This window comes from Numenius arquata, chromosome Z, assembly GCF_964106895.1.
Source record: "Numenius arquata chromosome Z, bNumArq3.hap1.1, whole genome shotgun sequence".
Taxonomy (NCBI): Eukaryota; Metazoa; Chordata; class Aves; order Charadriiformes; family Scolopacidae; genus Numenius; species Numenius arquata.
The window spans coordinates 49,529,116-49,553,849 of NC_133616.1; the positions used below are offsets into that span (position 1 = coordinate 49,529,116).

General features: G+C 37.7%; 1 protein-coding gene across 2 annotated transcripts in view; it reads right to left on the reverse strand.

The window, feature by feature from the left end:
• Positions 1-216: 216 nt before the first annotated feature.
• Positions 217-24,734, reverse strand: part of AUH (AU RNA binding methylglutaconyl-CoA hydratase) — a 125,247-nt gene continuing 100,729 nt past the window's right edge. The window contains exons 7-10 of one of the 2 annotated variants that reach the window (XM_074165760.1): positions 6,170-6,357; positions 4,418-4,468; positions 2,540-2,587; positions 217-1,710 (exon numbers count right to left, since the gene is read on the reverse strand). In XM_074165760.1, coding sequence (XP_074021861.1) covers positions 1,633-1,710; positions 2,540-2,587; positions 4,418-4,468; positions 6,170-6,357 — 365 coding nt within the window. In that variant the 3' untranslated portion in view covers positions 217-1,632. The remainder of the gene's footprint in view (positions 1,711-2,539; positions 2,588-4,417; positions 4,469-6,169; positions 6,358-24,734) is intronic. The other variant, XM_074165761.1, reaches the window with a different exon arrangement.

Below are 24,734 nucleotides of genomic sequence, written 5' to 3' on the forward strand. Positions count from 1 at the left end.
TTTATATAGACATTCACAGAAGCTACTTAATCAGCGCTTGTTAGGAAAACAGAGAGAGCTCAATAACCAGACTGCATATCAAAGTTATCAAACAGAAATCTGTCAGCATAGACTTAATATTTCTTCTCCTATTAACATAATTATTTCCTACTCAGTAAAAATGAAATGACATGTTAGCATTTCAAAAACACGAGAAAATGACCCTCTAGGCTTTATATGACTATCAAAACAAGTGCCAGTACTTTATTTGCAAATTATCATGCATGAAATGGTCAAACTCAGCAAGTTTACCAGTCAACAAAGTTTGTGCTCTACCAGTTATAATCAATTTACATGTAATGATATGTCTAAATGTGAATTTAAAGGAGTTCTTGTCATTTCATGTTGATCAGCTGCTTTATCATCATAGATATGGACAGTGACCACAGTAAATGCTGCAGAAACAGCAGACCATGCACAAGTTTTGTGAGGCAATGGTAACCAAACATGAAGAAATTTGTTTTCATATAAAAAGACAGCCTCTGACAGCTAAGTCATGTTTATTTTCCAGTCAAGTTAACAAAAATACCTTCTAAGAGGTTATTTCCAGGCATTTGCTGTATATGCCATGTCCACAGCAAATATACAACATGAATCACACAGTTTTCTCACCTTGTAACCTACTGGATTTCTCTTGTAATGTATGAAAAGAACTGTGTGGCTGCCACAGAATAAAGAACATGTAAATATCATCCCTGTTGTATATAAATATACATTATTAGGACCTGCAAAAGGAATATTCTGGAGATTAAGAGAATTCTAGTTTCTTTAATAGTGCATTAGTCGCATCGCTGCACAACAATCTTTCATACAATCATCAAAAATTTAAAATAACTGGGGCAAGTGAAATTAAGTTCCTTCACAGTAGACAGTGCTGGTCAGATGGTATGTTGGAAGAATGCAAGGCAAAGACAGGTTTAACATACAAGAATGCATAACTAAAGGCTGGCCTCGAAAATGTCTTCATTTAATACAATTAAATGAATATAATGGCAATGACTTCATCAAAAGAATACCATTATATGCTAATTTCATTTTGCTTAGAATAATGTCAGATAAATAAAGCTTAACATTTTCCAAACAATAATCCTTTTCATTTTCCTTAACTTTATTAGTAATGTACATATTCAGGTAAATACTCAAATACAATTTTTACTGATATACAGAATCATCTTAATGTGTATCTGGTACAATTTCTTATTTTTGGTGCTCAGTAGTCACATTGTTTTGATAAAATGATACAGCAGATTTATACTTAACATCACATTAAGGTTTTGTCTATATAAAGAATTTCCAGAGCTTTATCAGTTGTGGAATGGTATGTTTCATACATGTGAAATTATAAAAATGCTGCATGAACTTGTGACCTTGCCAATACACAGATCAACCTTCAGAAACTGTGATGAGCATGAGCTGACACACATTTCTACCTGGGCCCCGTACAAGTATGGACACATTCCAAATGTTGTAACATCAGTATGATTTGCTTTTACTTTGGTGGTTGTGATATTCCAGGTGCAGATATGAAGTGCACCTTAATGGTCCTCATAGCAGAATTTTTATCCCCCTGTATTTTAAAGGCATCAGCTTCTTTTATTCTCCCTTGTAGCGAGGAGGTCTCTTCTCCTTAAATGCAAGAAGACCTTCGATTCTATCTTTTGTTGGAATAGTCTGCAATGAGCAGAGTAACAATTCATTATTGACACTAAAAACAAAACAAGAAAAATATTATTTTCATACAAATCCTGGTTCTTTAATGCATCCAGAATGCAACAAAAGAAAAATGAAAACTAAAATGTCTAGGCAGATACAGGACTGTACCAGACACTTCAAAGGCACAATACAGGGCTGAGAAACAATTTGGGAGAAGGAGGAGTATCTTTTCTCCAAACAGATGACTGTGAGAAACTCTCTAGGCTTTGTTTTTGAGTTTTTGGTGGTTTGTTTTTTTTTTTTGTAGCGCAGAAGGTAGGTTATTAATCAGATCAACATATGTTTTAAATAAGCATCTAATGCTGATGCTTCTATTTCCATGATCAAAAACTTGTCTCAAAGTCCAACAATATACAAACTCAAATACATCATTCCCATATTTCACTGGCAAAGAGGTTTGTCTTGGTTTTCTGCTGGTTAGCACATATGCCATCAGAGGCACATGTTACTGAACTGCCCGTCATGTTATCTCGTGTTAAACCAAAACAAAGCAAAAGCAAGGCAGTTCTTGGACTAGATGCATGGCAATGTACAACTGGCTAGGTATATGGCTGGTAGTGCTTCACTACCTTCACCCTAACAGTCTTGGCAGGGAGATATTTTTGTGCTAAACTACACCTCCATAAATTCCTTACAAAAACATAGTAAGTAGAAGAAAGGTCTAAATACGATGTCAAAATATTTGGAGAAGAAATCATAGAGCAATTTCTAGTTGAATTTCTGCATATTTCATAACAGGCACCAGCAAAGCCTGTTTTCTGGGGGTTTCGTGTAATCAGTTACATACCTGAGCATAACAAGCTTCTTCAATTGCTAAACCTGTTACTAAGTCGACCTGAAGAAAAGAATACAGTGGTTTTTTACAAGCATACTTTTGTGGTTTTGTTATACGTTATTTTGTGACAGCTAACTTGAATATTGTGTTTCTATATGCCACATACTAAAACACTTCTGCAAAGTTTTTCTACACTACCTTAACATAGAAATGCTACACTGCCATGTGGTGATAGCTGTTAGTATTTCTGTAACAATTTCCTTACTTAGCAACACAATTAGGATGTAATACACTGTCAAAACAATGTATGTTCTTCACTACAAATCATCTGGACTAAAAACCATTAGCTACTTGCACATTTGTAATCATTTCATTTACTATAGTGGAAAAGATTTAACATACTGCATGCTTGTTTAAAAATTGTTCTGAAAAAAGTTATCTTCAAAATATCATATAGGAACATGATGCCATGCCTCAAAATAAACATAAATTCAAGTTTAAAGGGATTTAAAACAAAAAAAAAAAAAAAAAAAAAAAAAGAGACCAATGGCCATCCTGCATCATGTTTTAAATTTTTAAATTTTAATAACATTTTTTCTTTATGAACTGGTCTGAAGAGCTGAAAAGGCTGAATTTCCCCCTCACTACTTCTCCACCTGTCTTAAGCAACAGCTGCTGTAGAACTTACCAGCATTCCACATGGCCACTGAAAGGCCAAGAAATTTGCAAGGGGAGATAAGCTATAGGATAGATTACCAAAGGAAGCCGTGAAATCTCTGCCATGGAATGTTTGTAAAAACAGTTGAATGAACATTTGGGTTGGTCAGTTTTGATACAGTAGATCTTGTCTTGGGGCCCCAAGATTGAACTAGATGATCATTCAGAGTCCTTCTAACCCTATTGTCACTAATTCTATAAACATCATGGTTTTGACCTTTCAGTCCACTATACCTCGTAGCTAGATAATTTAGCTTGCAGCATTTTGAACCTTGGGTACCACTGAAATAAATCTTGGAATTCTACCATTACTTGCTGTGGAAACATACTCTAACCAACATACTCTTTGCACAATAGCATATGAATTTGGTTCTCAGGCCAAAGCTTACTGATTTGTTGAACTCAATTATATCACTGGTTGCTTTTGAGACTTTAAGAAAAAAAGGACCATTCTTAAATTCATCTTCTTGGATTCAGATGTCGCATGCGGTGTGATTCCCTTTCCCTTGTGCCAGGTTGAGCTATACGGTGCCCTACTGCAGAGCTTATGCATGTCCTTAACTTTGAATATGAATAGTCCTGCTGAGCTCAGCAAGAACATGTAAGTAAACATGTAAGTAAAATACATGTCCAGACGTGTTCAGGGCTGGATTTTAACAAGATTTAGATCTATGTCAATAGTGTTCAAGAAAGTGTGGGAATCAGAATCAAATATGAAATCAGATTCCAGATATAATTTTAACACTAATCTCTATTAAACTATTAAAAATAAATGACATGCATTTTGGCCTTTAACTTCAGTAGTTGCTAAACACTGAGCATTGACAGACTTGACAGAGTAAAACTTTGCAGTTTTTTTTTGCCCAAGCATTTGAAATACAACCTGTTCATAGTAGATTATGTTTACTTTCTGGTATTAGTAATTAGCAGAGTGCATTATTCCTGGACAAACATGATGTTACTAAGCCTCGTTATGGAAATCAGCATCAAATCTAGTCTCAGGAGTCTGAGATATAAAAAAATTGCATTACATATTTTAAAACGTTTTTACCAAATAGATTTTGAAAGACTATACAATGGGAAACTAACAGTTCTAGGACAAAAAAATCACCACAGTAGACCAGGTTGCCAGCCTGACTTCTGCTTATGTTTATGGAAAGTACAGAACCTTACCTCCATACCCTGATTGATGGCCAGTTTTGCAACTCTCATTGCTACTGGTCCCTAAAATGAAAGAAAAAGCTTATTTAGATATCAACAGAATCTGTAAGTTTATGCAGTGACGAGTCTGCACATCAATGTTCTTATATTGGGACCTTCTAGACTTTGGACTTTTATTAAATATATGGTAAGTAGGTCAAATATCCAAAATTACGTCACTGTAGTAGACATCTGCTTCCAAACCAATACTGAGAAATATTTCAATTTTGAGAAAAAGTGAAAGCACACTGCTTTCAAAAGAACCTGATTAAAGCAGTGGTTTTGGTTTATGTTTCAAAGGTGCCAGGCACGTCCACTTTTGTCAAGCTTCCTCAATTCCCTTCCAACAGGGCTGAGAACAGCCACCTTAAGAGACACCATTACAGTTCTTTGCAAGGTCAACCCTGCGTCCCTATTTTCACACAATGGAGACACATGAAATGATGTGATAAGGAAACAAAATTAACTGATGCAGCTTCAAACCTAAAATATGCTACAGAAGCAAAGCCTGCATTGTTCAAGTGATGACACTCTTCCGTGAGCAACTGAGGACCCCAGCAACGCGAGGGATTTCCACCCTCTTCCTCCAAGGTGCTGCAGAACAGCGAGATATCTTTGGGAATCATCTCAGTCTGATGCCTATACATCAGCATCAGCATCTGAATGTTCTAAGATTGCTTTAGAGAAGTGACCTGCTGCTTTGGGAAAAGCCAAATGCTTTTGAGCTGGTTCCAATTCAAAGTCATAACTATAAATCAACCTTTCAGAATCACTGTATGTTAAAGTTTATACTGTAATTTAGTATTTGTTTGTCTTCCTATGAGGGTGTTCAAGAGACAATTAGCCAGTTAAATGAGATATTCAATCTGTAACATTTTCCATTTTCAATGAAAAATTTTAGTTGTTATACTTGTGATCTAATAAAGCAGTTTACTAATTATTTTCTTCTTCTGCCTCCTATTAATTTGTTACCTGGTACCCTTCACTTGAAAAACAGGTTTATTAAAAACTCCAAACTCACACTCCTACTCTGAACAAACAGCTTGCAGTCTATGGCAACAGGGGAACAGGTAGCAGTCAGCTAACACAAAGACTCCTGTAAGGGTCATACTTAAACTTCTTATTAAAATTTTCAAGTTCTAAAGCACAGGAGTTCAGCAAATCTCATTTCAATTCTTTTATGAAAGACAGAGATAGCATGTCACTTAGAATGAATGATAATAAGAGCCATATTCTTTCACCAAGCTTATCCACAAAGGATAGAAAGCAAACTTTTCACTAGTAAGTGGGTTTTACTTTAATACTGAAATTACATTTAGCTTTATGTTTTCAAAATAGGACTTACACTGAGAAATGTTCACTTTCATATTGACCTGTTTACCTCTCTGAAATATTCAACAGCAACAGACTAATCTATTGAGCTAACTGCTTTACTAAAAAAACAGCCAACCCTTACGCTATTTTTTTGTTTAAAACTTGAAAGCCAAAATACACAATACAAACACAGACCATATCATGACTATATGAGAACTGACAGATTCACTATAAATTGCTAAATAACAGCACTCAATACATGAGAAAGAAAACTTCTGACTGCACTCCACATAACTGGAATGGCTTTTTAATACATAGATTCATGTCAGTTTTTCTTAATACAGCTGGTTCTTTTTGAGTTTTAATGTTTGGTAAAAACTAAAAGATAAAATAAATTTTTTTTTTTTTTACCTGAGGTAAAAATTCTCTTGCCAGAGCTAATGCTCTTCTGTAGGCAGCATCCCCTGTTTCATTCTGTTCTACCACATGGCTAATCAATCCTATTGATTTTGCTTCCTCACCATCCACAATACGTGCCGAGAAGATTAGTTCTTTTGCCAAAGACACTCCAATTGTGCGAGGTAATCTCTGTGTGCCCCCTAAAGTTCGGAAAAAGCGAAAATGCAACTATTAGTTTCCCATCCATTTATACCACAAATGTAGATGCCTTGTTCAGTTCAAATACTTTTCGTTTCTAATTTCATAAACAATTATATGAACATACAGAAATTAAAGTATCATACAAAGGCATTCCTAAATGCCTTCTTCAGTTTTGACACTCTAAAATGAAATCAATTGCTCTGTTTCTTAGAAAGACATGTAAGTAACTGAAAAGAGGTAATATTAATGGACATTATGTTTGATTACAGACATGTTACCTTATTCATATCAGCCACAAGCTGAAGCAAAACTACTTGCCAGTAGATACCATATCCCAAACTCTTCTTTCTAACAATCTATTTTTATGGTATTAATCACCACAATATGAACACTTTTGAAGAACTATACTCAAAAAGACTATATACTCTACAATACTGTAGTCCATGCTCAAATTTGCATATGCTAGGGACAATAAAAATTTACACATAAACTAACTAAAACCACTAGATAAGGTCTTTAAAAAGCCATGGTTTTGTCTCTTCTTACTTCCGTATTATTGTTGAAACCTTAAGGCTTGATTACAAAAACTAGGGAAGGATAATGACAGGTGTGGAATTGCAGAGAAAGGCACCTAACTTCAGTTAGCTTTTCTTAATATGTTAAAAACTTCTTTGGCAGATCAGCATTTTCAGAAGGTCAATAAGCAGTAACTACATTAACCAGACACGCAAAGATTGCTTAGTTGGACTAACAACTTTCCAGAACTGACAAAAAAGGAGAATGTGGGAATATTCATTATCAAAACTGAAGAAGTAGACTCAAATCACAGAAGCAGATGTTTATATGTATTAAAACAGTGGAAATGGAGTTTACCCAGGAGAAAGGATTTTGAAAATATGCAAAGTCTACTATTTTGACATGGATCTAAAACAAATGGTCAATTTATATAGCCAGTTTGTAAGTAAAAATTTCTTTCCAAATAGGTATTTCTGCAATAGCATGGTAATATATTAAAATATAAATATATGTATTTATGCAAGAGGAATATTTGTAGGAGGTGTTCGAATGGAGATGGTACAACATGGGATAAGTATGTGTTCAACTAATATAAAATAGATTAATTTCCACTACATAATGTTGGACTAAGCCAGTATTTTATTGAAGTCATTCAGTTCTCTTACTGATGTTTCCTGAAAATACTTTAAATACATCTCTGAGACAAAAATCTGACTGCAAACAAACAAAAAGTTTTTCTGATTCAATGATTTAGCTTTCAACTATTGTTTTTTATGAATCACAAGCTTCAGTACTATATTCCCTTCCATAAAAACAGACCTGCCTTTGAACACATTACATCATACAAAAATGCAGAAGGTTTGGGAGATTTCTGCTTTATGCCTTTTAGAATATTAAAAAATCACGATCTATAACAAAACCTGAAATGTATTTTCTGGGCTGAAACTAGAGGAATCAAAAAAATGCTTACACTCGTAACAGTGAAAATAAAATTTGCAGAACAACAACACTAGTAAATACAAGTAATGTGATATTATCTATGGTCCTACCACTCTGAGAGGATTTCAGCAAGACTGTCCTAGTGGTCAAGGGCAACAGGCAACAGCAAGAGGAACTCCCGTTCAATAAATTCTGCTAATTCTGCTAGTTGTACAGCTCAGCCAGTGATAGCGCTAGGGGGAAAATTCTGCTAACAGCATGATTTCCAGAAAGCCCCTACTTTAGGGAATTTTTATGAAAGGGGCTAGGGGAGACTAAAACAAAACCCCTTGTAAAATTCTATAAACCCTGAAGCCTAAGCCTTCCTGTTAGCCTTGGCTGCCTCACTGGTGAGATTCACAGAGAATGACTAAAGCTGCAGCTGTCAACCTTTATATCAGAACTAGATGCCATAAAAATCTGAGCTGTGTTTTCAAGAAGCTTGCTGCTTCTGATACTGAGCTGTACCACCATCATCACGAGCAAACATTTACCGTCTTTTTTTTTAAAATACTGAACATGTCTCTTAATGTCTCACCCAAAGAAGCTGTCACACCCTAGTCAATGTCTATCCTTATACATATTTTAAGTGTACATCAGAACAGAGCAAATAGCTACCCTGATTCTCTTTAAGAATAGTTTAGTCATAAATTATCCCTTTCAGCACAGTCATGGAATCTAGAAAAGCATCAGGTTTGGCTTTTGATTAAAGCAAATCATTTGTTGAAATCATAAGACCTGAAATCATATGAGGCTGAATTTACTGACTCCTCATCTTCTTCTTCTTCCTTGCTTGCTATGCCTACTATTTCTTTCTACTTAATTATCATCCCTTCCTTTACTGTTTTATCTCTTCTATTACTGCTTTTACCAGGAAATGTTGAAAATAAAATTTAATTGAGCAACAACATTTCATAACTTTGACCAAACAATGGATATGTTTAAGCATGAGATAGTGTTTATAGACGAAAAAAGTGTTCTTGCCAGTGTCTTACACAATAATGATTAAAGAGCAAAAAAAGCAGACTATAGTCTATGTTGTTTGGCTGCCTCCTACACTGCAAAGCCATTAAGCAGAGAAGCATATTCTTTGATTAATATTCACATAACAGAAGCCAACAGTTCAGTGCATCAATCATATATATTCAGTAGTAAGAATGAGATATATGCACACAAAAAAGCTGTAAGACCCCATTAATCAAATGTAAAAATCACACCAAAATACATCCAACACATCAAAGTTGCATCCATTTAAGAAGAAAAAGAGAGTATACTGCAATTAGATGTTCTGGTTTGGTAATACACAAAGAACAGATAACGCTTGCCAACTACAATCAGAGCTAAAGGAAGTAACACCCAGTCTTCAAAGACATTACTTAACCAAGGCATTTCATCTAAACGTAGAGCAGAATTTGATGGAAGAATAGTTGTTTCATCTTCACAAATTTAATGACATGTTATTTCAAGGACTAGTGATCTGGTGTTACTCACTGTGTTGATAAAAGTATTTGACATACAGTTGCAATGTAATGTGTGCTTATCTGAGATGGTATATATTCAGTGTTGTAATAATTGTAAACAGCAGTTTTAGATGACACTAGTTCATGTGAAAAGACACTGTAAATTGTGTCTGGTATGAAAAAGGCTGGTATGAAAATTGTTAAACAGTACTTTTTTTGTTTAACAAACAGTTGATATTGTATGAATATTTATTTACTGTCAGTAATTCATCAATTATAAAATATGTACACAACTGGTTTGGATTAAGGGAATTACGTGATAAATTCCCAAGAGTAAGTCCAACAAGATGAAGCAAGTAGCTTACTGGAAATAGATTCATCATTCTGGCAGAAAATATCTACAGTCAGTAGTTTTTCATAGCTCAAGGCTCTGTCAAAACATATTGAAAAAAATCCTGTTCTGACAAAAAATCCAAACTTTACTTTGGTAATAATCCTGTTTATTAAGTCAAGTAAAAATGAGTCTTTCTATCCTATCCTTTCTATCACGAGCTTTATTTGATTCATGTTCTATTGATTTAACTGTCAGGTTTCTAGATTTCCTTTTCTAAGACTACTGTGCATTTCTGATGTTTTATTAATAATCAGTGGTGAAACCAAAGTCAGCCACAAACTTTCTAATTATTCAAGTCAGTCAAGAAATGGCTCAAATGTATCCTTGTGATTCTTTTGCAGAAAGCTGTAAAGAGTAAATTTTTCTCCTTTCCATTGACACTTATAGAAATATGGAACACAGAAACCTGCTGTTCCTAACACCAAATCCTTAACAATATGAGCCAATAAATCACAGAATCATAGAATGGTTTTGGTTGGAAGAGACCTTAAAGACCATCTTGTTTCAATACCCCTGCCATGGGCAGGGACACCACCAACTAGACCAGGTAAGTAAGCTAACATGTATAAAATTATTATTTTAATATAATATTTTTCAGTCATGTAAGTCATATTTCAAAAGTCTGTGTAAAAAACATATTTTCCATTTTTAAATAATGTGCCATCCATTGGTAAGTTAAGCAATTTTCAAAATATTAAACACTCTAAAAGCCTAAACACTCTACCAAGAAAATATTTAACACCAAGTTTCCAACAGATTATTTCCCAAATCAGCACTGGATCCTCCGAAGTTGTACATTTTTTAGCTAACTTAAATCTATGTATAGATCTTCATGGGCTCAGACATCCCAAATCCTTTCACAGAAGAAAGCCCTTCACTGGCACAAACTGGATAACTAATTAACAACTGGAAACAGCTTAGACTGGGAAAGACATCAACAAAGATGCTAGTGATGGGGTGAAAACAGGATGGAGAAGAAAATAAAGAAAACATTATCTCTTCAAGGAGCACTGAGCTGATGAGGGACAGACAGCAGGAAAGGCTGCTCTCATGTCTAGCCATATAAGGCATTGTTTGGAAGAAGAACGGAGACCTGAGCAAAGCCTGAGACAGTGGTCTGAGGCTGACTCAGAGGTTGCCTGGGGTCTGTGATGACAGAGAAGTTGTTTGAGTGAAATTTTATAGTAGGCTGCCAAAAGGGCTTTTGGAAGTCTGGCTTGCCAGTCAAACCAAAGAAAGCCCTTTAAGAACATCAGACACAACCCAAGTTGAGGTCGAAGAGGCAGGATGACCTGCTATATATGCCAGTCTGGTAGCGGCAAACCTGAGCTCCAAAACTGCCAACTTAATTTGCAAATCAGTCCTCAAATTTCACAATCCATTTTAGTCACCTGTGTCTGTGGATTTGTTTATTTAAAAACCTATCTGAAAACCACCTAGAATATATCAAACCACCATGTGTGGGCCTTGAAGGTAGCAGCTTGAATTAGAAGAATACAGTATTTGGCTTGAAGATGTATGAAGACTTACTGTCCATAAGAGATGGTGTAAATACACTTTGGAAATCCACTAACAGTTAAAAAATCAGAGCTTTTGTACAGAATGATGACATCGTTAGATAATCTAGAAAAACTAATTTATTTTCAAAATAAGCAATCCTCTTGCAGATTGAGAAAAATAGAAGATGGTTTCCCATCATGTGTGAAATGAATGGAACCAAAAAATGCGTCTGGAACCTGATTTTTATAAAATGGACCCCACTTTAAAAGATTCTGTATCTGGTGTTAAGGAGCTTACTCCACATTTCCCTCACAAGCGTGGTACAGCCAATTGCATGGACTCCACCATCAGACTAAACACCCCTTGACAAGCCCAGATCTGCATTACCACCCATGGACTCCCAGGACTTACGGTATTAGCAATGCACGCACTGACAACCTGCCTTTTTTTTTTTTTTCTTAACTGAAACTATTTGAGGAAGAAAAATGGCTAAGGCTGTTATCTACTTAATAGCTTTTACTTAAATGTAAATAAATGCAACAAGCATGAGCACACACAGATATTCAGTAAAGCCACGTGCTCTCCTACTACTCCAGATAGAAACTTGGTCTTATTATCATTTGGGAATGTAATGATGGAAAGTGAACTTAAATGAATGCAAAAGTACACACACATTAAAACATAACTCATCTTGCTGTAGATAGAAATTAATGGCCCAAGGAGAAGGCATTTTCCAGTTTCAAAATTACACCCACACATTTATGAAGTCATTACTCAGCTGTAACAACAGGTAGGAGGTTTAGACCAGTGCTGCTCTGTATGATCCTACTTTACAAATCACATGGGCTTCATGAGTAATATTAGGTAAAAACTTTTATTTAACTTGTATTGTAAATAAATAATTTTGTAGTCACTGTTCTTACAGTTTTGGATTGATCATGACATCTAAAATTTAACTTGTGAAAATCAGGGCAAAAAAAAAAAAACAGACATGAGGAAAAACTACCATCATTACTTAGGGCAAGTGAAATACAGAAAAATTAATTACCAGAGTAGTATCCTATTTTTATTTACATTTTGAATGAGATCACAGTCCCAAACTAGGGCAATTACTCAAGTTTTTAATGGATAGAACTGAGCAACAAGCAAAGCAAAAACCAGACTATTAAAACTGAAGCCTTCACTGCTTATGAGCAAGTGACCTGAATGTTTTCCTCACTTCAGTGCTCTCCGTATGGAAATCTACCATTTTATTTTTCCACACAGCAACGAAATCCATCACTCTGCAAATGCCCCGAACCAATTCCTATTCTTTCTCAGATCCTGACTACTGTCAAATTAATCGGCTTTCAACTGTTCCAAAGTAATGGGTTTTTAAGAATTTACCTCTGAAATCATTCATCCTTGAAATTCTCTGACTTGAGCAGCAATAAAGAAATGAGAATCCGTGGCTAACAGAATGGGAGCCCAGGGAAAACAGCAAAGCCAACAAGACTGTAGGACAGAATCCTGCCTGGTTCTGCTGCCAAATCCCAAGAAGGTAGAGGGATCTCTATACCGATAAATGTATTTAAAATGAACTCATACATGTGAAGCCTATTTTTCATCTTGGATAGGATGTCCTCCCATACACTACAGCTACACTGCACCTAGCCTAGTACTGAGGCTATAATATTTTTTATAACATTTAACATAATGTCTATAACATTTTACAGTGCTTTGAAAACACAGACTCTACCAAAAAACTGGCCAAGTTGTTCAAAGCTGTCATGCATTAATCTGCAATGCAAAAAGCAAACTCTTTAGTAAACTGGAACTAAATTTGAGATACCAAGTCTGATACACAGAAAAATTCCTTTTTCAGCTTGATTTGTTAGATTTTGTAGCACTATCTGGGAGTGCCAGAATGGCATTCTGTTTTTTTTCCCAGCTTGATCCTTCTATTTGTTACTTTACAGTAATAGCTGGTATGTGAAGAAATGATCACTGCTGTTAATAAAAATTCTGTAAGTGACATAAATAATTGAAATGCTATTTTTATTTGTGCATGTTAATTTGTATTCTGAATGTTACATTATTTGCTATTCCTTGTAAGTATATTACCTATCTGCGAGAATAATTAAAACGTATATTAGCAATTAACAATTAAAATAAATTCATAACAAGTGTAAATATAAATATGCTTTCAGTGTATGTTACAGTGTAGTCTTGATGTGCTAATTTTGATCACAATGCTTGAAACAATGAAAGACTCATCTTTTTCAGAGACACCAGCAGCCTTAGTGACTTCAGCTTCAGGTTTTCATGCTCAGTACCTCCAGACTAGCTATCAAAATACTAAAATCAGTGAACTGACACCTACGAAACTGCCGTTTAAATGATTTGAACATACCAGCCTATGTCAGAAGCTTATGACATGAGCTGGGAGAGAAGCTACTTTTCCAAAGCCAGGATCATCCTTTACAAGCTCTACAGAAAACCTACACAAATATGATTCAATCACTACTTAGCTACACTGAGAGCAGCAGATACCCTCCAGACTATACAAAAGATGAGGTATTCAAAGACTGAAAGGTTACAAATTCAACATAAACAAAAGCAATTGGAAGAAGACCCAAATTGCTTATTGTTCATGTCCTTATCAGGCAATCAGATCCCCTGACTAGTTTTGACTGACCCTTTGACCCAGGTAGGTAGGACTAGCACATTGTTTTGAGTTACACTATTATTAAAAGGTCAGCCACTGAACTGAACCAAATATTCAATTCTTTTAATAGTCCTACCTACACCTAAAAATGTCTTATTAAAGAAAAGAATTTATTCTTCTTCTCCAGTCTGCTGCTTGTACTCATGCCATGTACTATTTCATAACAGTGAGAATTTGTGGCAAAGAAACCTCTGGTTGTTTGAACTGATAAAAATAGAATACAATCAATAAAAACTAGACCATTAATGTAATGGTAATCTTATATGCTACTGTACTGTATATATGGAATATCCTTGAACAGCAGCAATTTTGTCGGTAATACATACATCCTCTCCTTACTAGTTCATAATGGGACAGAGGGCTCGGCGCACACGTCTGAGCTCAAGGTACATTCAATTCCCACAGACAACCTCCCTCTGCTTAGTAGACCAAACACAGTCATGGCTTCCCACAATATTCTATGTTAGATCATTTTGGCTCCCTAAAGACGAGAACAATGATGGTTTTGTGCTAACGTGCTGGACAGGAAAGAGACAACTACTTCCCCCCCAAAGAATACAGAAACATTTTCTGCAAGTATGAACTACATATAGCTGATGATCAAGGCACACATAAAGGAAGATGGGGTATGGGGATAAAGAACTCTTTTAAAGAAAAAACACCGGGACATTGGGTGTAGGAAGTAAACCTGCAGTTTCAGGGAGCTGGAACAGATGACTAACTGGAAGAATTTCCAGTGACCCTGCGCAAAGCTTCTGAATTTCTTCCGTTTTGTGGGAAGATCATCACTATATTTCCTGGAAAAGGAGCAAATGAGGGTTTCCTTTAGCTTGTTTCTTTTCTAGAAACACCTAGAAAAAATTCTCAGGAACATCCACTTTCTGTCAGGCCAATAAATTCTACATAATCAAGAAAGCCAAGAAGCTTACTATGAGGACCTCATAGTCCCAAGCTAAACGGAGAATATCATACCATTCATTATGAACTAACAAACAGCCATTTTTTCTGGCAGATAGTAATATTAGCATATTAAGCCAAAAGGTAAAAATTAAACTAACTTCCTTCTTCCTCTTTTAGTTTGGATAATTTAAATTTCAGTGTAGTCATCCATATTTTCTGACGCCGAGATGCAAAATAATGTTTAAAAAAATGCATCATGGTGGGCCTCTGAGAGACTGAAGTCTGTATTTTTTTGCTTAAAACACTTGATATGTCCATGTCAAGTACATTGCAGTCTGTGTTATTAATTTCTTTACAATTTCACAAAACTTCTACAGTGAGAATTAGCTATCAAGAGAAAACTCAGATTAACTCAAGTCATCCGATTAACACTGGTTTCTCAGATCTCAAATTAATATTAAAATATAAAGATAATTAATATAGAGTTGTTAGTATAAAGCTACAAAGGATTAATAGCTTTTGGGGCAATTTTTCCTGTAAGCTTGTTTTCAGTTATGTCTGAGAATCAGAGGGGAAAAAATAATTCTTGGTCGGAAACTGAAAATACATGATGAAAAATAGAGGTAAAGAAGGAAGGACAGGAATCTATTATTTCTGTAATGAAGAAACTTGTAATAGTTGGTTCAAATAAGCCTCCAGAGCCAGAGATGTTCTGTGAAATAATTAAGAAACAGTACTTCATAAATCATTTTGTCCAACTTGTTTTGCATTGGACTAACTTGTGCAGCTGTTCTTTTAAGGCAGACTGCACAATTGCCATTTCATTTGTTGAATTTTCTGGAAACTGAAGAAAAATACCAGACATACAGTGAATTCTTTATGAGTTTGGAAGCTATTTTAGCTTCTTACATAATACAGTCATAAATTAATATGGAATGGAAATAACCAGACTCTGTACTATTATTCAGTAATGATGGATCTCAAAATAGATAAACTAGTCAATTAAAACTGAGTTATATTATTTACACCCACATGAAGAACATCTTTTTATTTACTTCAAATTTAATGCTGACCGTCAGTATAATGGATTTAGGTTTTTGTATTACCTTGGCCTGATACAGAGATCCTAGTTACTTCAAGGTCTTCAACCCTATGACAGCTGAAAATGGGGTAACAGTAAGTTAGAAAGCTGTGCTTCAGTTTCAGAGAAGTGTCAGATGTTTCACTCATCCTTTATACTATCTTTATTGAGAGCTCAGGAGTTGGGTTAGTTGTGTTTTCCAAGAAACCCATCAGTGTTCTACAGGGTCATGATGGCAACTATACAATAGCTTGCCTTTTATACATTACAGTACAAATGATCCATGACTGTATTTTACACGAGTATCCTAAATTGAGCTACTGAACCTCTGGAAGAAATAAGTTTCATTATCTTTTTGGCATAATCAATTGGGTTTGTTCTTTTTAGTAGAAACAAAAGACTAATATTTTTGATCATTTATGCCTCAAAACCCTTGAGTAATTAAATTTAATAATTTAGTTGAAACAAAAGCTAGGTCTAATATTTTTGATCTTCTGTGCCTCAAAATTCTCCAGTAATAATACTTCTTAAACACAGAAAGTGTTGCTTGTAATATTTGTAACTGAGTAGTTGAGGGAGGGGAGGGGTTGGCTATTTTAATTTATTTAGTGACACAAAAAAGGCAAAAACTTGGATGCACTAACAAAAGCATTCCTTTTAACTGTTTCCTCCCCCTTATTATAGCTAATACTCTGACAGCTTGCCACATGCAAAGACAGGGATTTCTTTTGATCGAACATTACCATTTTAAAATTCAAACCCATTCTAGCAGTACGAAATAGGTGTAATATTTTCAGCTAGCTCTAACACATTACTTGCATATCTGAGAACATGGGAAGTGAGATACATCAGTTCTGTGGTCATTACTAGTCCAAGTTTGGTAATGACTATGTAACAGGCTAACCTGGCTTTTCTAATTGCAGAAGGGTGGAACCCCTGTGTGTTACAGCAGATGTGGAAATTTCTAAATTTACAAATCTGATTACACCTGTTATAATTTACAAACTGCACAGGAAAAGTATTACAGTGTATCACAACAAGACTAATGTGATTTTGGGTAAAAAAGGTAAAAAGGGAAAGACAGGATCAACATTTTTGTTAACCACTTAGCGTTTTCTCTAAAACTTACAATTAGGAGACGAAGAAAGCTGTTATTTGCGGGATTTTTACCTTGTTGATAAAACAAAACTATTTATACTCCTTCACTTCACAGGAGTTTTGGAAAACAACAAACTTTTTACCATCACCACAATATAGGTCCCTCATAGATACTACTGCAACTTATTTCTGTAACACTCCTGTAAGATGAAATATTATTAATATCATGTGCCTTTATATGGGAAGAAGCATAATCGTGTCTCCAGAAGAAGGCTGAAAAATGTATAGGAAATAGGGAATGATATTAATTTTACACAATGGGGAAACAAAATACACAAAATGTTGAGTACTAGCTAATTAAAGAACCATCTATTCTATGGAGGAGGGTATCCAGGAAAAAAAGGCGATGATGCAATTTATCATGTTTCATCAGAGGAGACAATTTCATGGAGCATTATTTGCTAACAGTTTTTCTGATAATCATTGGAAAATGTGTATATAAGTAAGTGAAGTATTCAATACAAACATACTTGTTTTCATTGAGTGGAACACAGGTGGGTTTCCTCTGAAAGCAGCTCTGTTTCCTGTCAGTTAACACACACAACTCATGTAAGTCCACCAGTCTGAGGAAGCTTAGCCATCAGAAGTGGTCAGTCCCACAGACAGCAAGACTGGCAAGCTTATAGCTCTGTGGTAGACTGACCTAGCAAAATATGTTAGCTCTAGGCTTAAGAAGCTCTGGCCCAAGTGGATGCCTGAGGCCATTAGCCAGAGGAAAAAGCTGGCCAAGGAGCCTGGTAACTCTTCAAGATTCTCCCAACAGAGGCCCCAGGATTCCTGGCTGCTAGGTCAGAAGCTCCCAGACCCCATTTAAGATGATTCTTAGGCTTTAGATGCGGACTGGGAAACGTATGTAAGAGGTAGACAGGTTGGGTAAATAGCTGCCTAGGAGTCTAGAAACCCACTAACTTCATACAATTGATTTATTTTATTTTTTCTTCATTCCCTTCTTACCAATTCCTGTCTCGGCTTTATATATCAAAAAACTTCCTATTCTTTTTAGCCATACTAGATAGCATTAAGTTCTTAGGTTTTTCAGCTGCCTATATCACACAGCACAGAAATGTATTCAGTATATTATATACAGCTTTATTTCCCTCCTGGAATTATTGTCAATTTTGTCTCCCCAGTCTCATTTCACTATGAGATTAAGCTTGCCTTGTAGGTTCAGCAGTTTAAGTTGAAGGTTAATAACTTTCCTGAGTTCTGGCGATTTATAAAAAACAGGCTGAGGCAGCATTTCATACCATGCTTCTCAAACTCTGGAAGTCAATATGAAACCTGTATATGGGGATCAGGTAACAGTAAGAGACTCTGCAAAAAGAGAAGATGTTAATTATCTCATGGCAGGAGGAGAAATAGCTAAATGCTACTTGGTTCAATTTTCTAGTACCCCCTGCAGGTTAACACAAAGGAGTAGCATTTGGCTTCAAAGTGAATGGCATATATATCCTGCCTAATTAAAATGAAAATAAGACCAAAGGTCTTTTATGTTGTTATTAATATTTAATAAAATATTTCTAAGCTTCTGTGTGAAGTGAATACCAACGGGAGTTCTGACTGTATTTCACCCATCTCCTCAGTTTCAGGAAATGCTAGTATCTTGTTCACATTACCATAGTACCTACTATTATTGTTGGGATTATACTTAATAGTCTTCCTTGTTTTCATGCTTGCTCACATCCATATCAGGTTATCCTGACCACTCACACTCCTCTGGTCAAGAAGATAAAATGAACTGTTCATCTAATTTAGCTACTTCAAGTATAAAGTAATATTTTTAATGTAAATTAGGGATTCAAGCCCAAATATTTCATGTATTCTCTGAATTATGGTGTCATATTTTTCATTTTCTATTGTATCACCTAACGACCTTGTATTTTACACTACTGTTTCACATCCATATTAATTTCCTCTGTATGATATGGTAAGGTAAGCAGATTATCACAGACCTGTTTTTTCCTGAATCAAATACTACAAAAGTTAAAATCCATCTAAAAATTAATCCTTAATTTAAAGAAGATTAGCAATATTTACGTTTCTATTTACAGGCAGTGCTGGTAGTATCACCTTTACTAATATCACATAAAATTTCCCAATATAGAGTGTTATTTTTAATTGAGTATAATCGTTCAAGTTTTTTAATTGCTCTTCCCTTTATAAGTATTTCCCAGCAAGCAGTTCATACTGCTAGATTTTAATTCAGCCAAAACAGTTCAGCTGTACCTAAGAATTAAACCTATGGAAAAACGTGTTTTGCTCATACAATAAAATAAAGGCCTTATTTTGAGCACCTCTAACATCTCTGCCTTGGAATACAGAGTTAAATTTGGCTTGACGTTGGTAGCAATGTCTGAGGAACATGTCATTTGCAATCCACACAACATATTTGGGCAAGTTTCAGTCTTTAAAAAAATCTGATTACGAACAGCACCAGTAGACATGCCCATGGAATGAAAGAATATACAGAATAATGCATAAAGAGCTTGCTTAAAACTTTGCAAGCTATACTATGCAGTTTTGTGCTAGACTGCATATAGTAGTAGCTAACTTAAGAGTTACTTTTCAATCATGTTCTTCCAAAATACATTTCATGTATGTCTGTATAATCTCCTAGGTGTTGCCCCTACTCCTTTTTTTATAAGGAACCATATAAGGTATACTTTTTGAGGAACCTTATAAAGAATATAACCTTCAGCTGCAAGGTCCTGGATTTCTTGCTGCTAAAAGACAGCAGTAAAATTTTCCTACAGTAACACTGAATACCATGTAGAGTGCAGTGCATGCTGACAACAGAAGAGTAATGTGACTTGCAGGACGCCTGTATGGGAGCATGATGAAATATCAGACTGATTTATATTGAATTAAGAAAAGTCCAGTTTCCTAACCAAGTCCTGAGTTGTGTCTTCTTTCCTCACACTCCCTATCAGCCATGAATCTCCACAAGGCATTGGGGTGGTCCACAGCTGGCCTTACGCTGTGATGTGGTAGGCACTGCAGCGGGGTCACCAAGAGCACAAGAAAAGGCCTAAGATTTCTGTCCTGGATCCCGATTTCAGCCTTTCAATACAAGGAAAATGTTTCTCAAGCCTGAACAGAAACAAATGAATGTCATTAGGGAGCTCCAGAAAAATCTATAAACAGCATGTGGAAGACTCGACAACTTGTTTGCCTCAGTCTTCAATGGCAACCTTTCTTCCTACGCCTCTCAAGTGAATGGACCACAAGACGGGGACTGGGGGAGCAAAGTCCCTCTCACTGTAAGAGAAGATGAGGTTCATGACCACCTGAGGAACTTGAACATATAGAAGTCTATGGAACCTATGCATCCTGGAGTCCTGAGGGAATTGGCTGATGTAGTTGCAAAGCCACTCTCCATGATATTTGAAAAGTTGTGGCAGTCAGGTGAAGTCCCTGGTGACTGGAAAAAGGAAAACATTGCACCCATTTTTAAAAAGAGTAGAAAGGAAGACCCTGAGAAGTACCAACCTGTCAGCCTCACCTGTGTGCCTGGGGAGATCATGGAACAGATCCTCCTAGAAGCTATACTAAGGCATATGAAGGACAGGGAGGTGATTCAAGACAGCCAGCATGGCTTCACCAAGGACAAGTCCTGCCTGACCAACATAGTGGCCTTCTGTGCTGGAGTGACTACATCAGTGGACAAGGGAAGAGCTATGGATGTTGTCTATCTGGACCTCTCTAAGGCCTTTAACATGGTCCCCACAACATCTTTCACTTCTCAACTGGAGATATATGGATTTGATGGACAAGGAATTGGTTGGATCTTTGACCTCTTCAAGAAACTGCTTGGAGAAATCCCATGAGTTAGGGCTTTGGAAGAGAGCTGGTTGATATTCAAATACTGCTTTTGCCAAGTTCAGGATTGGTGCATCCCTAAGAACAAGAAATCAGGCAAGGGAAGCAGGAGACCTGCATGTTGAGCTCAAGTGGAAGAAGGAATTTTACAGTGCATGGGAGAAGGGATTGACCACCTGGGAAGATTACAAGAATGCCGTCAGAGTATGCAGGGATGAAATGAGGAAAGCCAACGCCTCCTTGGAATTAAACCTGGCAAGCGATGTCAAGGTGAACGGGAAAGGTTTCTTTAAGTATATTGGAGGCAAAAGGATAACTAGAGAAAATGTGGGCCTGCTGTTGAACGAGACAGGTGCCATTGTGACAGACGATGCAGAGAAGGCAGAGTTGCTAAATTCCTTCTTTGCTTCAGAGCAGCACTGCTCAGGCCAGCACTCAGGAGTCCCACACTTCAGAGGAAACAGAGAAAGTCTGGATAAAGGAAGACTCCCCCTTGGTTGAGGAGGATCAAGTTAGAGATCAATTAAGTAAATTGGATATCCACAAGTCCATGGGTCCTGATGGGATGCACCCATGAGTGCTGACGGAGCTGGCAGAAGTCATTACTGGGCCACCCTCCATCATCTTTGAAAGGTCCTGGAGAACAGGCAAGGTGCCAGAGGACTGGAGGAAAGCCAATGTCACTCCAGCCTTCAAAAAGGTCAAGAAGGAGACCCGGGAAAACAACAGGCCAGTCAGCCTCACCTCCATCCCTGGAAAGATGATGGAAGGGCTCGTTCTGGGTGTCATCTCAAAGCATAGGGAGGAAAAGAAAGCTATCAGAAGTAGTCAACATGGATTCACCAAGGGGAAATCTTGTATGACTAATCTGATAGCCTTCTATGATGGCATGACTGGATGGATAGCTGAGGGGAGGGCAGTGGATGTTGTCTACTGTGACTTCAGCAAGGCTTTCGACACCATCTCCCACAGCACCCTCACAGGAAAGCTTAGGAAGTATGGGTTAGATGAATGGACAGTCGGGTGGACTCAAAACTGGCTGAAAGACAGAGCTCAGAGGGTCGTGATTAGTGGCACAGAGTCTAGTTGGAGGTTCATAACAAGTGGTGTTCCCCAAGGGTCAGGACTAGGTCCAGTCCCATTCAATATATTCATCAATGACCTGGATGAGGGGATGGAATGTACCCTCAGCAAGTTTGCTGATGACACAAAACTGGGAGGGGTGGCTGACACACCAGAAAGCTGTGCTGCCATGCAGTGAGACCTGGACAGGCTGGAGTGGTGGGTAGAGAAGAACGTGATGAAATTCAACAAAGGCAAATGTAGGGTGCTGCACCTGGGGAGGAATAACCCCATGCACCAGTACAGGTTGGGGGCTGACCTGCTGGAAAGCAGCTTTGTGGAAAATGACCTGGGAGTCCTGGTGGACAACAGGATGACCATGAGCCAGCAATGTGCCCTTGTGGCCAGGAAGGCCAATGGCATCCTGGTGTGCATCAGGAAGAGTGTGACCAGCAGTTCAAGAGACGTTATCCTTCCCTTCTACTCTGCCCTGGTGAGGCCCCATCTGGAATACTGTGTCCAGTTCTGAGCTCCCGGTTTAAGAAGGACAGGAAACTGCTGGAGAGGGTACAGCAATGGGCTACGAAGATGATTAGAACATTTCTCTTTTGAGGAAAGGATGAGGGACTTGGGTCTTTTAGTCTGTAGAAGGCTGAGATGGGATCTGATCAATCTTATAAATACTTAAAGGATAGCTGTCAGGAGGATGGGGCCAGTCTTTTTTCAGTGGTGCCCAGTGACAGGACAAGAGGTAACGAGGACAAATTTGAACACAGAAAGTTCCATCTAAACATGAGGAGGAACTTCTGTACTTTGAGGGTGGCAGAGCACTGGAACAGGCTGACCAGAGAGGTGGTGGAGTCTCCATCTCTGGAGACATTCAAAACCCGCCTGGATATGTTCCTGTGCAACCTGCTTTAGGTGGATCTGGTCTGGCCGTGGGGTTGGAGTAGATGATCTCCAGAGGTCCCTTCCAACCCCATATCACTCTGTGATTCTGTGGATGGTTGCATCCAGAGGGCAGTGGTCAACAGCTCAATGGCCAGATGGAGATCAGTGACAAGTAGAGATCCTCAGGGGTCTGTACTGGGGGACAAGTATTGCTTAATATCTTCATCAGTGACATAGACAGTGGTATCAAGTGCACCCTCTACAAGTTTGCCGATGACACCAAGCTCAGTAGTGTGGTTGACATGCCTGAGGAATGGGATGCCATCCCGGGGGACCTGGACAAGCTCGAGAAGTGGGCCCAGGTGAACATCATAAGGTTCAACAAGACCAAGTGCAAGGTCCTGCACCTGGGTTTGGGCAACCCCCAGTATCAACACAGGCCTGGGGAAGAATGGATTTAGGGCAGCCCTGCAGAGAAGGACTTTGGGGTACTGGTGGAAGAAAAGCTGGACCTGAGCTGGCAATGCGTGCTCACAGCCCAGAAGGCCAACCATATCCTGAGCTGCATCAAAAGAAGCGTGGACAGCAGGTGAAGGGAGGTGATTCTGCCCCTCTATTCCTCTCTGGTGAGACCCCACCTGGAGTACTGTGTCCAGCTCTGGAGCCCTCAGCACAGGAAAGACATGGACCTGTTGGAGCAGGTCTAGAGGATGGCCACAAAAATGGTCAGAGGATGGAACACGTCTCCTCTCAGAAGAGGCTGAGGGATTTGGGGTTGTTCAGCCTGGGAAAGAGAAGGCTCTGGGGAGACCTTATTGAGGCATCTCAATACTTAAAGGGGGCTTATACGGAAGATGGGGACAAATATTTTAGCAAGGCCTGTTGCAACAGGACAAGGGTAACGGTTTTAAGCTAAAAGAGGGTAGATTTAGACTAGATGTAAGGAAGAAATTTTTTATGCCGAGGGTGGTGAGGCACTGGAACATGTTGCCCAGACCAGCTGTCAGTGCTCCATCATTGCAAGTGTTCAAGATTAGGCTGGACGGGGCTCTGAGCAACCTGATCTAGTTGACGATGTCCCTGCTCACCGGAAGGGAGTTAGGCTGGTCCCTTCTAACCCAGACTATCCTATGATTCTATGATTCCAAGGGTAATGCTTAGACAAATTTTGGATACCAATGTATATCCCCTTAAACATAGGGTCCTCTGTAAAGTCCTGCAACGCTCCCAGACCAAAAGTTGGTGGGTTGTTTTTTTTTTAAATAGCCTACATTTCCACTTAAATTCCCATTGAAATTATCCTGAGAAAGTGACTCAGTATTAAAAATTTCAGCCCAAATGACTGGAATTTGTCAGTTGTATAAACCCATCCCAAGACCCATAACAAAGGAATTCTTGTGTAATTTGCATCTTCTTGGGAAGCCTCAGAGAAACAAGAGCTTTCACAAGCAGATACTGGCACTACACACTGAATGGAGATAGTCATGTATATCTATCTATATATATATCACTGTATACAGATGTTTAAGTATGTATAGACACTCGCAGCACTGGATCTCTGTGTTTACTTCACAGAACACTAATCATCACAAGTTTTCCCCTGATGTTACTTATATCTTTCCAGGCCTGAACACGTAACAGCCTGCACAATATCAGCTACTTAGCAATACCACTTTATGTGTTTAAAAGCGTGTCATGGTTTTGGATGAGATCGAGTTGACTGTCTTGCTGGCAGCTGGTGTAGTGCTGTGTTTTGGATTTGGGATGAGAATAGTGTTGACAGCACACTGGTGGTTTTAGTTATGGCTACGCAGTCAAGGCCTTTTCTGCTCCTCACACTGCCCCAGCGGTGAGCAGGCTGGGACTGCACAAAAAGTTGGGAGCAGACACAGCCAGGACAGCTGACCCCA